This window comes from Nerophis ophidion, linkage group LG06 (genome assembly GCF_033978795.1).
Source record: "Nerophis ophidion isolate RoL-2023_Sa linkage group LG06, RoL_Noph_v1.0, whole genome shotgun sequence".
Taxonomy (NCBI): Eukaryota; Metazoa; Chordata; class Actinopteri; order Syngnathiformes; family Syngnathidae; genus Nerophis; species Nerophis ophidion.
Genome location: NC_084616.1, coordinates 71,837,573 through 71,852,514, shown reverse-complemented (window position 1 = coordinate 71,852,514; position 14,942 = coordinate 71,837,573). Strand labels below are relative to the sequence as shown.

Genomic DNA, 14,942 nt, shown 5'->3' with positions numbered 1-14,942 from the left:
TTATATGTATATATGTGTATGTATATATATATATGTGTATAAGGATATATATGTATATATATATATATATATATATATATATATACTGTATATATATACTGTATATATATATAATAAGCAGTAGGAGATGGATATAAATATATATGTATATACATATATATAACACGACGAGTTGAGTTTATACCAAAATGGATACATGGATGATACAGCAGAGGATTGGGAGAATGTCATGTGGTCAGATGAAACCAAAATAGAACTTTTTGGTATAAACTCAACTCGTCATGTTTGGAGGAAGAAAAATACTGAGTTTCATCCCAAGAACACCAAACCTACTGTGAAGCATGGGGGTGGAAACATCATGCTTTGGGGCTGTTTTTCTGCTAAGGGGACAGGACGATTGATCCGTGTTAAGGAAAGAATGAATGGGGCCATGTATCGTGAGATTTTGAGCCAAAACCTCCTTCCATCAGTGAGAGCTTTGAATGGTTGACCAAATACTTATTTTCCACCATAATTTACAAATAAATTCTTTAAAATTCCTACAATGTGAATTCCTGGATTTTTTTTTCACATTCTGTCTCTCACAGTTGAAGTGTACCTATGATGAAAATTACAGACCTCTGTCATCATTTTAAGTGGGAGAACTTGCACAATCGGTGGCTGACTAAATACTTTTTTGCCCCACTGTATCTGTGTGGCATTGCACTAGTGTTTTACAAGCTTCCCATCTTATTCTACAGAATAAGATGGACGATGTTCAACTATGAATAATCCAAAAAATTGTTAAAATTTCCAAACTTCCTGAGCTTAAAGGCCTATTGAAATGAGATTTTCTTATTTAAAACGGGGATAGCAGGTCCATTCTATGTGTCATACTTGATCATTTCGTGATATTGCCATATTTTTTGCTGAAAGGATTTAGTAGAGAACATCGACGATAAAGTTCGCAACTTTTGGTCGCTAGTAAAAAAGCATTGCCTGTACCGGAAGTAGCAGACGATGTGCGCGTGACGTCACGAGTTGTGGAGCTCCTCACATTGTTTACAATCATGGCCACCAGCTGCGAGAGCGATTCAGGCCAAGAAAGCGACGATTTCCCCATTAATTTGAGCGAGGATGAAAGATTTGTGGATGAGAATAGTGAGAGTGAAGGACTAGAAAAAAAAAGAGAGGGCAGTGGGAGCAATTCAGATGTTATTAGACACATTTAATAGGATAATTCTGGAAAATCAGGGCTTCACGGTGGCAGAGGGGTTAGTGTGTCTGCCTCACAATACGAAGGTCCTGCAGTCCTGGGTTCAAGTCCAGGCTCGGGATCTTTCTTTGTGGAGTTTGCATGTTCTCCCCGTGAATGCGTGGGTTCCCTCCGGGTACTCCGGCTTCCTCACACTTCCAAAGACATGCACCTGGGGATAGGTTGATTGGCAACACTAAATTGGCCCTACTGTGTGAATGTGAGTGTGAGTGTGAATGTTGTCTTTCTGTGTTGGCCCTGCGATGAGGTGGCGACTTGTCCAGGGTGTACCCCGCCTTCCGCCCGATTGTAGCTGAGATAGGTGCCAGCGCCCCCCGCAACCCCAAAAGGGAATAAGCGGTAGAAAATGAATGAATGAATTCTGGAAAATTCCTTATCTGCTTATTGTGTTACTGGTGTTTTAGTGAGATTATATAGTCGTACCTGAAAGTCGGAGGGGTGTGGCCACGGGTGTGGTGACCGCCAGTGTCTCTGAGGGAAGCCACGGAGGAGGCGAGAGAGTCGCAGCTGCCTCTTTGACAGTTTTCGATTGATGGATTGATTGATACTTTTATTAGTAGATTGCACAGTTCAGTACATATTCCGTACAATTGACCACTAAATGGTAACACCCGAATAAGTTTTTCAACTTGTTTAAGTCGGGGTCCACGTTAATCAATTCATGGTGGGAGGAACGACACAAGCTCCGCTCATGTCTACGGTAAGAGCCTACTTATTCCAACCATTTTCTCACCGAAACTTGCCGGTTGTCATGTGGTAGCGAACCATGTTCGCTTGACCGCTCTGTTCCATATTAAAGCAGACGACTTTTAGCCGTGATCGGTGCTGGAAGAACAAGCCATTCATCAGACTCAGTCGTACACCATCACCAGCATCACCTTCTCCGGCCACAACATTCACCTCTCACCCTCAGTCACTAATCTGGGTGTTAAAATGGACCCTCACCTGACCTTTGAAGCTCAAATCAAACAACTGTGCAAGACCTGCTTCTACCACCTCAGGAACATTGCAAAACTCCGCCCCTCACTCACTCTCTCTGATGCCGAGAGGCTCGTCCACGCCTTTGTCTCCTCCAGGCTGGACTACTGCAACACACTTCTTGTCAGGATCCCCAGCAAGAACATCCAGAAGCTGCAGTACATACAAAATAGTGCTGCGAGGATCCTGATGAGAGTGCAGAAACATGACCACATTACACCAACTCTCAAATCCCTTCACTGGCTTCCTGTTCCATTCAGGATTGAATTCAAAATCTCCATGGAAATGCCCCCCTCTACCTCAAGGAACTGCTCACCCCCAAATCCTCCACACGACACCTCCGCTCCATACAGGCTAACCTCCTCCATCCTCCACGGACAAAGCTTCGAACAATGGGAGACCAGGCTTTCTGCTCCGCTGCTCCCAGTCTGTGGAACGCTCTCCCTGACCACCTGAGGGCACCACAGACTGTGGACGCTTTTAAAAAAGGCTTAAAAACCCATCTTTTTAAAAAAGCCTTTCCATAGACATGCATGCTGGTTGTAGCTTTTGGGCTGTTTCTAGTTTTATATTTTATTTATTTTTATTAATACTATTTTTTACACTGTGGCACTTTGACGTTGTTTGCTCAACGTAAAGTGCTTTTTACAAATAAAATCCATCCCATCCATCCATTTTCTACCGCTTATTCCCTTTCGAGGTCGCGGGGGGGCGCTGGCGCCTATCTCACCTACAATCGGGCGGAAGGCAGGGTACACCCTGGACAATCCGCCACCTCATCGCAGGGCCAACACAGACAGACAACATTCACACTCACATTCACACAGTAGGGCCAATTTAGTGTTGCCAATCAACCTATCCCCAGGTGCATGTCTTTGGAAGTGGGAGGAAGCCGGAGTACCCGGAGGGAACCCACGCATTCACGGGGAGAACATGCAAACTCCACACAGAAAGATCCCAAGCCTGGATTTGAACCCAGGACTGCAGGAACTTCTTATTGTGAGGCAGACGCACTAACCCCTCTGCCACCGTGAAGCCCAAAATGTATTATTATTATTATTATTATGTCCGCTACAACCCGTGACGTCACCCGTACGCGTCATCATTCCGCGACGTTTTCAACAGGATACTTCGCGGGAAATTTAAAACTGCAATTTAGTAAACTAAAAAGGCCGTATTGGCATGTGTTGCAATGTTAATATTTCATCATTGATATGTAAACTATCAGACTGCGTGGTCGGTAGTAGTGGGTTTCAGTAGGCCTTTAACTCCTCGTGGAAATCCATTGCTTTCGGTCCCCTAGAGTGGCGGGGTTGCCCACATCTGAGGTCCTCTCCAAGGTTTCTCATAGTCAGCATTGTCACTGGCGTCCCGCTGGATGTGAATTCTCCCTGCCCACTGGGTGTGAGTTTTCCTTGCCCTTTTGTGGGTTCTTCCGAGGATGTCGTAGTCGTAATGGTTTGTACAGTCCTTTGAGACATTTGTGATTTAGGGCTATATAAATAAACATTGATGGATTGATTGAGTTGTACAGTATCTCGATACTAGTAAAGTACCACGATCGGTAATATACTGCTTTTGAAAAGTAGCAGTATTGTTCTTTCATCTGAATGCCACTGTGCCACATTCTGGGACTGGCCCTTATAAGCACAGTCGGTCGATAAAACTAGTTATTTTCAAATTTAATTTCATAGTAACGTCATGTATGTGATGTAGTTGGGTCGATTGCATTCTATCAGTATTCTATTATCAACTTTATCTGAGGTATCATTAAAAACAAGCACATATGTTTGATTGATTAATTGATTGAAACTTTTATTAGTAGATTGCACAGTTCAGTACATATTCCGTACAATTGACCACTAAATGGTAACACCCCAATAAGTTTTTTAACTTGTTTAAGTCGAAGTCCACGTTAATCAATTCATGGTAAGTGTAGAACACATTAGTCGTGATGTAATTTGTATTTTTTTTTGTCATGTACAGGGACTCAAAACTACAACGGACTGAGTGTTTTCAGTGTTGTGCCTGTGGAAGGATGCATTGCTGCTCGACAAAGCCAAGACATAGTTGTCACCTTTCACCCCGATCACCCATCCGTCAACTATTCCGATCAACTCACTATTGAACTTGTCAATAAGGTGACCAAAGACTAACGCTATGTAGTTCTGCTTTAATGAACTCCGTTAATGTGCTTGTGGTTTTGTGTCCTAGAGTAAACTGTGCGTTCTGGATCTAAAAGGTGCAGCATCTTCACATAATACGTATCTACTAGGAGGAGACCCTCTCACAATTCCTGTTGAATCCCTTCTTCCTCCACTCATAACCAGTCCACTTCATCCTGCAGGTACATTATGTCCCATTTATATACATTTATACAGCGGTGCCTCGGTTCTGTTATTTTTGTTATGATCCGCTGCCCGGATCATATTATGTTTAGGTTTTGAGTCTTTTTTGTATTATGTTCTGCTAATGTTTCACTTAGTTCCTGGTTGCACTTCCTTGTTTGTTCTGTCACTATGGTGACAGAACAAACAAGGGGCGGCATAGCTCGGTTGGTAGAGCAGCCGTGCCAGCAACTTGAGGGTTGCAGGTTCGATTCCCGCTTCCGCCATCCTAGTAACTGCCGTTGTGTCCTTGGGCAAGACACTTTACCCACCTGCTCCCAGTGCCACCCACACTGGTTTAAATGTAACTTAGATATTGGGTTTCACTATGTAAAGCGCTTTGAGTCACTAGAGAAAAGTGCTATATAAATATAATTCACTTCACCACTTATTAGTTTCACCTTCCACTTGTTTCCGGACGCGCACTTGTGTTGTAATTACTTTCGTTATTTAAGCCTGCCTTCTCCCGTCAGTCGGCCTGGGTCCATTGTTTTGCGGTAAGCAACAATCACGTTCATGTTTCTGATTCCTAAATCTGTGCTAAGTGTTAGCCTTAGCTTCCCGTGCGTTCGGCACGCGTTTCTTTTGTCTATTTCTGCCCGTTTTGTTATTAAATCATCTTACATTTAGGTTGTCATCCGGAGTGTCTTTAGCATCACTGGGGAGAACTAAATCCCGCATCACAATGCGCCACGAGCGTGACAATTTATCCTTTTCAAAGGATCTGTTGAAAACTGAATTGTACAAAAAATGAAAAAATGTATCCCATTGGAAACAATGTAAATCCAATTACCCAGACACACAAAAATATGAATGAAAAAAAAAAAAGTTTTTAGTTTTACTTGCAGGGAACGAAGCAAAATACTAGAGATGTCCGATGATATCGGACTGCCGATATTATTGGACGAAAAATGACTTTAGTAATATCGGAAATTATCGGTATCGGTTTCAAAAAGTGAAATTTAAGACTTTTTGAAACGCCGCTCTATGGAGTGGTACACGGACGTGGGGAGAAGTACAGAGCAGTTGCATCCCCGAGTCATACTTGCCAACCCTCCCGATTTTCCCGGGAGACTCCCGAATTTCAGTGCCCCACCCGAAAAATCTCCCGGGGCAATCAGTCTCCCGAATTTCTCCCGATTTCCACCCAGATGACAATATTGGGGGCGTGCCTTAAAGGCACTGCCTGTGCGTGCCGGCCCAATCAAATAATATCTACGTCTTTTCACACACACAAGTGAATGCAAGGCATACTCGTTCAACAGCCATACAGGTCACACTGAAATTGGCCTTTTAAATAAACTTTAACACTGTTACAAATATGCGCCACACTGTGAACCCACACCAAACAAGAATGACAAACACATTTCGGTAGAGCATCCGCACCGTAACACAACATAAACACAGCAGAACAAACACCCAGAAACCCTTGCAGCACTAACTCTTCTGGGACGTTACAATCAATCAATCAATCAATGTTTACTTATATAGCCCTAAATCACTAGTGTCTCAAAGGTATACACCCCCCGCTACCCCTTCCCCTCCAACTCAAACCATCCCCCCACTCCCCAACCCGCCCACCTCAACCTCCGCATGCTCTCTCAGGGAGAGCATGTCCCAAATTCCAAGCTGCTGTTTTGAGGCATGTTAAAAAAATAACTCACTTTGTGACTTAAATAATAAATATGGCAGTGCCATGTTGACATTTCGTTCCATAACTTGAGTCGATTTGTTTTGGAAAACCTTGTTAATTGTTTTAATGCATCCAGCGGGGCATCACAACAAAATTAGCCATTATAATGTGTTAATTCCACGACTGTATATATCGGTATCGGTTGATATCGGAATCGGTAATTGGAGTGCTAATCAGACATATTTGGTCACTGCATGACTGCAAGCTATTCGATGCTAACATGCTATCTAGGCTAGCTGTAGTACAAATTGCATCCTTATGCCTCAGTTGTAGCTATATTTGAGCTCATTTAGTTTCATTTTAAGTCCTCATAAGTCACTTGATATCTCATGACACACTATCTGTATGTAATATGGCTTTTAATTTTTTGCGTCTCCAGACGGATTTGTTTTTGTATTTTTGGTCCAATATGGCTCTTTCAACATTTTGGGTTGCGGACCCCTGCACTAGACACACCAATAAGATTGTTTATGGATGTACAATAGAACTCCTCATGGGAATTTGCCATTTGTTATATTTTTTTTGGACTCCGTGACATCAAACAATGCACATTAATGAACATATAAAATATAAATCTGACAGATTGTAGCCAAAGGCTGATATCCATCTGCATCTCACTGCAAAAAAACAAGCACATGACTCCCACTAATTCAGAGTTATAGTGGGTTGTATTTTTAATGCACTTGTTTTTGCAGTATTTTTACGTTAAACCGGTCCGTTGTGCAAAAAAGGTTGGGGACCACTGGTCTAAAACACAACATTTGTCAATATAAACAAGTATCAAATAAGTATTGTTGGGTATAACTTTAAGATACAAAGTATCCAAGGCCGAAATGTATTAGTAAGTATCCAGTAACAAGTCCCACATTTGTCAACTTACTACTTAATAGTGACCACTAGGTGTCGCCAAACAAACTAACATTAGTATAAATCCGTCATAAGGTTTGTGTTTTTATATCTACCATTGTTCTCTGAGTGATCCAATCTTTGCTAACATTGCAAACTACAAAATAATGTACAAGCCCCGTTTCCATATGAGTTGGGAAACTGTGTTAGATGTAAAAATAAACGGAATACAATGATTTGCAAATTATTTTCAACCCATATTCAGTTGAATATGCTACAAAGACAACATATTTGATGTTCAAACTGATAAACATTTTTTTTTTTGCAAATAATCATTAACTTTAGAATTTGATGCCAACAACACGTGACAAAGGAGTTGGGAAAAGTGGCATTAAATACTGATAAAGTTAAGGAATGCTCATCAAACACTTATTTGGAACATCCCACAGGTGTGCAGGCTAATTGGGAACAGGTGGGTATAAAAACAGCTTCCCAAAAAATGCTCAGTCTTTCACAAGAAAGGATGGGGCGAGGTACACCCCTTTGTCCACAACTGTGTGAGCAAATAGTCAAACTGCTTAAGAACAACGTTCCTCAAAGTGCAATTGCAAGATATTTAGGGATTTCAACATCTGCGGTCCATATTATCATCAAAAGGTTCAGAGAATCTGGAGAAATCACTCCACGTAAGCGGCATTTGCGGAAACCAACATTGAATGACCGTGACCCTCGATCGCTCAGACGGCACTGTATCAAAAACCGACATCAATCTCTAAAGGATATCACCACATGGGCTCAGGAACACTTCAAAAAAACACTTAAATACAGTTCTTCGCTACATCTGTAAGTGCAAGTTAGAGCTCTACTATGCAAAGCCAAAGCCATTTATCAACAACATCCAAAAACGCCGCCGGCTTCTCTGGGCCCGAGATCATCTAAGATGGACTGTCACTAAATACAGTTCGTCGCTACCCCGGACTGTTGAACAACTGAAGCTCTACATATAGCAAGAATGGGAAAGAATTCCACTTTCAAAGCTTCAACAATTAGTTTCCTCAGTTCCCAAACGTTTATTGAGTGTTGGTAAAAGAAAAGGTGATGAAACAGTGGTGAACATGCCCTTTCCCAACTACTTTGGCAGGTGTTGCAGCCATGAAATTCTAAGTTAAATATTATTTGCAAAAAAAAGATAAAGTTTATGAGTTTGAACATCAAATATGTTGTCTTTGTAGTGCATTCAACTGAATATGGGTTGAAAAGGGCTTGCAAATCATTGTATTCCGTTTATATTTACATCAAGCACAATTTCCCAACTTCTATGGAAATGGGGTTTGTATATGTAATGCAATGTAAATAATGTAAGTATATACTAGAATTTTGCTGAAATTGTATTGTACTGGAAATAATAATCAGTATCGGCCAATGCTCAATGCTGCAATATCATATCGAACGTGAAAGTGTTGTATCGGGACACCCCTGTCCCGCGAATTCCATCTCTGCCATCAAGGAATCGATGCTAGACAAAATTCTCTGCAAAACTACAGAGAACAGCAGTTTATCCCCATATGATTGTTTGGGCCCTGTGGTGAGGTGGCGACTTGTCCAGGGTGTACCCCGCCTTCCGCCCGATTGTAGCTGAGATAGACATCAACGTCCCCCGCGACCCCGAAAGGAATAAGCGGTAGAAAATGGATGGATGGATGATTGTTTGGATCGACTCAATGGAGAAAAGTGACTTTTAGACACCCGTTGGCTTTGGTTGGATTGTCACTACACTGCAAAAACTGAAATCTGAGTAAGATTGAATTTCTCAAATAAGGGTGATATTTGCTCATTTTCTGTCTGATAAGAACATTTTTCTCATTAAGCAGATTTTATGTTAGAGTTTTTTACTTGTTTTAAGGGTTTTGGTCCTAAATGATCTCAAGATATTACAGCTCGTTGCTGAGATTTTATGACCTATATTGAGTAAAACATGCTTGAAACTAGAATATCAACTGTTGCAAAGCTGTGTCATCAACACCCACAAGTATAAAACTACTTTTTTAAAGTAATCATTTTTAATTTCAAGCATGAAAACGAAAAATGATGATGCCCAGCGCATATCATTATGTCAAGATAATGGCACTAGCATTTACTTCATTTACGAATATTTTTGAACGTACTGAGCAAAAAGGTAAAAAAAAAAATTCTACCAAGAAAACCCGAGGGTCCCTGGTTCAAATCCCACCTAGTACCAACCTTGTCACGTCCGTTGTGTCCTGAGCAAGACACTTCACCCTTGCTCCTGATGGGTGCTGATTGGCGCCTTGCATGGCAGCTCCCTCCATCAGTGTGTGAATGTGTGTGTGAATGGGTAAATGTGGAAGTAGTGTCAAAGCGCTTGAGTACCTTGAAGGTAGAAAAGCGCTATACAAGTACAACCCATTTATCATTTATCATTTGTGCAGCCCTTTGAGACACTCGTGATTTAGGCCAACATAAATAGACATTGATTGATTGGTCTTGACCGCTTTGTTGCTCATTTGAGCTAAGTAGACACTGTAAAAATTTAAAAAAATTTGTCCCCTGTACAAAATTAATGTGGTCATGAAGAATTGACTTGTAGATCTTAATTACCATACCGCAAATGTTCCAATTTAATTCAAGAAAAGTTTGATGGGGACGGCGTTGCGCAGTTGGGAGAGTGGCCGTGCCAGCAACCTGAGGGTTCCTGGTTCAATCTCCACCTTCTATTATCCTAGTCATGTCCGTTGTGTTCTTGAGCAAGACACTTCACCCTTGCTCCTGATGGGTCCTGGTTAGCGCCTTGTTCTTTTTTTATCGTGTTGTGTTGTGTTTGCTCGATTATTCTTGTGTTATCTTTTAACCTGCGTACTGTACAGCACTTCGGCTACCCCTGTGGTAAATTTTAAATGTACTTTATAAATAATGTTGATTTTATTTCATTTAATCAGTGTGTGAAGGTGAAAATAGTGTCAAAGCGCTTTGAGTACCTGAAAGGTATAAAAGCGCTATACAAGTATAACCCATCCATCCGTCCATTTTCTACCGCTTATTCCCTTTTGGGGTCACGGGGGGCGCTGGCGCCTATCTCAGCTACAATCGGGCGGAAGGCGGGGTACAGCCTGGACAAGTCACCACCTCATTTATCATTTACATTTTGCATTTTTCCATGATAAAAAAAAAATGTTTGATGAAAATGCCAAAAAGAAAATCACAAGAAATAATAAAAATGTTATGTCAATAAGTTAATCCAAATTTCTCAAAAGATTCCAGGCGTTTAAAGTAAACATATGAATTTATTGCTGACTTATGACAGCTTTATGAGCACACCCACCTACTCTTGGATCCCAAGAGTAGGTGTGATTTGTCAATCTTCATCGTGCACGAAGGTTAAACGACATGTGTTTAATTGTACTAAAACAGCAGCGTAGGAAAACCGAACATTTTAATTCCAAACTAAATCATACCAAAACCAAGGAGTATGGAAAGCCGAGGTACCACTGTACTGTCCTTGGATGAGAGTAAATGAGTCAATGTTTTCTCCCCAAGTAGTGCAGTCCGGGGAGATGGAAATCCCTGTGCTGCTTACTCTGCGAGCCAGCTACAGCATGGGGACCATTAAGCCTGCAGTCAGGGAGCTGGAGGTGGGCTGCATCCGGACCAGCAAGAAGGTATGAATGATGGACTTCACTAAATGGCTCTCTGGACAATTACTAGGGGTGTAACGATTGATTGATACATCGATTTATATACCTAAGATTCAAGTATATTGATCCGTGTTATGCTAGTTGGCCTTCCAGAACATATATATAGATCTAACTGGCTTCCTGTGCACTTAAGATGTGACTTTAAGGTTTTACTACTTACGTATAAAATACTACACGGTCTAGCTCCAGCCTATCTTGCCGATTGTATTGTACCATATGTCCCGGCAAGAAATCTGCGTTCAAAGGACTCCGGCTTATTAGTGATTCCCAAAGCCCAAAAAAAGTCTGCGGGCTATAGAGCGTTTTAATACATGGCCACCGGATCGGACCGGACCCCCTCCACAAAGGAGAGTGGGACATAGAAGAAAAGGAAAAGAAACGGCAGATCAACTGGTCTAGAAAGGGAGTCTATTTAAAGGCTAGAGTATACAAATGAGTTTTAAGGTGAGACTTAAATGCTTCTACTGAGGTGGCATCTCGAACTGTTACCGGGAGGGCATTGGCTGGGGACATCTCTGCGCTGCTGATCCGCCTCCGCTTGGGATGGTTTCCTGCTGGCTCCGCTGTGAACGGGACTCTTGCTGCTGTGTTGGATCCGCTTTGGACTGGACTCTCGCGACTGTGTTGGATCCATTATGGATCGAACTTTCACAGTATCATGTTAGACCCGCTCGACATCCATTGTTTTCCTCCTCTCCAAGGTTCTCATAGTCATCATTGTCACCGACGTCCCACTGGGTCATTATTGTCACCGATGTCCCACTGGGTGTGAGTTTTCCTTGCCCTTATGTGTGCCTACCGAGGATGTCGTAGTGGTTTGTGCAGCCCTTTGAGACACTAGTGATTTAGGGCTATATAAGTAAACATTGATTGATTGATTGATTTTAAAAGGTACTGTATTTTCTGGACCATAGGGCGCACTGGACTATAAGCGCATTAAAGGGGTCATATTATGATTTTTTTTCTAAGTTGAAAACACTTCCTAGTTGTCAGGTTCAATTACTGATTACATCTATTAAACAGACAAAGAAACAAGGCATTAAATATAGACAGAATTAAATTTAGCTCAATTAAGGAGAAACATGTAGACCTGTACCGTTGTACAGTGTCCAAACCATGCTCTGACAAAAGATTGTACGCCTCCTCTTTTATTTGGCCTTTCCCTGATTACATGGCAACAGCTGTTGCTAAAGGAAGGGGGTCGTAAACAGCCGCTGCCCTTGGTCACAAAACAGTTCAAAGAAAAGCGATCCCTCAGAAAGCTGGCGTGCACATCACTTGTGCACGCCAGCTTTCCGAGACTCTCATTTTGTTAGCGCAGGCAGCATGAAGCAGGGCTTTTATTGTGAAGATAGGAAATGTGCAGTCGGCCTTTAGAGTTTTGACGGAAGGGACTGCGCGAAAGTCTGTTGAAATAAAAAGTGTTTCTCGCCTTCCTCTCTGTCATTTTTTCATAATAATGAACTGGCAGCAGCCAGCGTCATCTCACAAGACCCTCGGGTGCCGTGAATGTCAATCAAGCAAGCAACGGAATTTGCCGCCAATGTTTTTCTTGTAAAGTGTATGGAAGCTGGATGAATTAGATGCCAAAAAACAACCACTTTCATGTGGTATTGTACAGAAAGGACAACTTTTTTTCTCCTCCATTTCAAAATGTGGGCATTATCATCATTACTGTCTGATTCCAATCAATGCAAGTCATCAGAATCAGGTAATACACCAACTTATATTCTTGTCTTCGTGAAAGAAAGACATCTACATGTGTTACACATGCTTGTATTATCATTAAACATATTTAACTTGTTTACAAAAATGTCTCTTTCATAAATAAGTAAATATAAATGATATATATAAATGAGGTAGATCCCCTCGAGTTGGTCAATTGAAAAGTAGCTCGCCTGCAGAAAAAGTGTGGGCACCCCTGCTGTAAACAAACTACGGTGAGTTCAAGGACCGCCAAAATTAGTAGGACAAAACAATACTCGAATCAGTGAAGCATGTTTAATATAAACCGTGTGCTTTATAGCAATTAGGGAGGTTTGTTTCATGTTTGTCCTCCTAGAGAAACCAAATTAAAACAAAAAATATGTTTTTTCCCCCTCATCATTTCCATTTTTCATATATTTTTGAAAAAGCTCCAGTGAGCCACTAGGGCGGCGCTAAAGAGCCGCGGGTTGCCGACCCCTGTCCTAAATAAACAAATATATTCCTGAATCGGACCGTAAATCTCAAATTAATCTCGAGGCGTTGTTAAAACGAATCGTTACATCTGTATTCTATGTTGATGTTTGCAGGGCTGCGAATTTTTCTGGGACAACCTGGCATCCCTGCAGCAGCAAGGCTTCAGTGTGGAGCCCAGCAAAAGTCTCGTAGATGCGGGCACCAAACGAACCATCACACTCACGTGGACGCCCCAGAGTGGACACAAGGTGAGGAGTTTACCTATTGTTCATAGCTTAAAGGCCTACTGAAATTAGATTTTCTTATTCAAACGGGGATCGCAGGTCCATTCTTTGTGTCATACTTGATCATTTCGCGATATTGCCATATTTTTGCTGAAAAGATTTAGTAGAGAATATCCACGATAAAGTTCGCAACTTTTGGTCGCTAACAAAAAAAGCCTTGCCTTTACCGGAAGTAGCAGACGACGTGCGCGTGACGTCACGGGTTGTGGAGCTCCTCACATTCTCACATTGTTTACAATCATGGCCACCAGCAGCGAGAGCGATTCGGACCGAGAAAGCGACGATTTCCCCATTAATTTGAGCGAGGATAAAAGATTCGTGGATGAAGAAAGTGAGAGTGCAGGACTAGAAAAAAGGAAAAAAAAAGACGAGGGGAGTGGGAGCGATTCAGATGTTATTAGACACATTTACTAGGATAATTCCGGGAAATCCCTTATCTGCTTATTGTGTTACTAGTGTTTTAGTGAGATTATATGGTCGTACCTGTACAACCTGAAGGTCGGCCCCGCACCTTTCTTCAGCACCAGTCGACGGGTGGTGGCGATGCCCATCTCTGCCCTTCGCAAGGGACCCTCTTTGAAATACGATCTTTCGAAATGATCGCTGCATAATACACTGTACTTTGTGTGTGTGGTCCAATCCAACCGTGTTCGCTTGACATCTCTAATCCATAGTAAAGCTTGACTGTCATCTTTCGGGAATGTAAACAATGAAACACCAGCTGTGTTTGTGTTACTAAAGGAGGTCGCAATACACCGCTTCCCATCTACAGCTTTCTTCTTTGACGTCTCCATTATTCATAAAACATATTGCAAAAGATTCAGCAACTCAGATATCCAGAATACTGTGGAATTATGCCATGAAAACAGACGACTTATAGCTGGGAACGGTGCTGGAACAAAATGTCCTCTACAATGCGGGACGTCACTCGCACGCATCATCATACCGCGACGTTTTAGCATTGTACTTCCACACGAAATTTAAAATTGCAATTTAGTAAACTAAACCGGCCGTATTGGAATGTGTTGCAATGTTAAGATTTCATCATTGATGTATTAATTATCAAACTACGTGGTCGGTAGTACTGGGTTTCAGTAGGCCTTTAAAAAATAAAAATAAAAAGAATGATAAATGCTTCTAAAAATATATAATTGTGTTTGTTCCAGCCCAATGAAGTGGTGCAGATGTGTGTGCCTCTCACAGTAAAAGGTGATGGGACAAAAGTGTACAACGTCACCTTAATGGCTTTCGTGTCCACTGCTGTCGACTGATTCCTTTTCCATATACCTGTGTTACATTTGCCAAAATATTCTAATGATAATTTAGCCCATCAAATGTAGTTTTTGAAAACGTATGACACTACTACTGCTTAGCTGCAGCCACAAAAATAAATACACTTTTCTTTGAACCACAAAGAGGCAGGAAGTTTTTTACTTTAAAGGGGAACATTATCACAATTTCAGAAGGGTTGAAACCAATAAAAATCAGTTCCCAGTGGCTTATTTTATTTTTCGAAGTTTTTTTCAAAATTTTACCCATCACGCAATATCCCGCAATATCCCCCCCGTGCGTCGGTAAGGTGGGCGGGGTTGGGGGCGCGGGGTG

The 14,942-nt window shown here is 41.7% G+C and overlaps 1 protein-coding gene across 1 annotated transcript in view; it reads left to right on the top strand.

Moving 5' to 3' along the window:
- cfap74 (cilia and flagella associated protein 74) overlaps window positions 1-14,721 on the top strand; it is a 153,761-nt gene extending 139,040 nt beyond the window's left edge. The window contains exons 35-39 of the mRNA XM_061904796.1: window positions 4,220-4,374; window positions 4,448-4,580; window positions 10,718-10,836; window positions 13,167-13,301; window positions 14,504-14,721. Of these exons, the coding sequence (XP_061760780.1) occupies window positions 4,220-4,374; window positions 4,448-4,580; window positions 10,718-10,836; window positions 13,167-13,301; window positions 14,504-14,608 (647 nt within the window). The 3' untranslated portion in view covers window positions 14,609-14,721. The remainder of the gene's footprint in view (window positions 1-4,219; window positions 4,375-4,447; window positions 4,581-10,717; window positions 10,837-13,166; window positions 13,302-14,503) is intronic.
- Window positions 14,722-14,942: the final 221 nt, after the last annotated feature.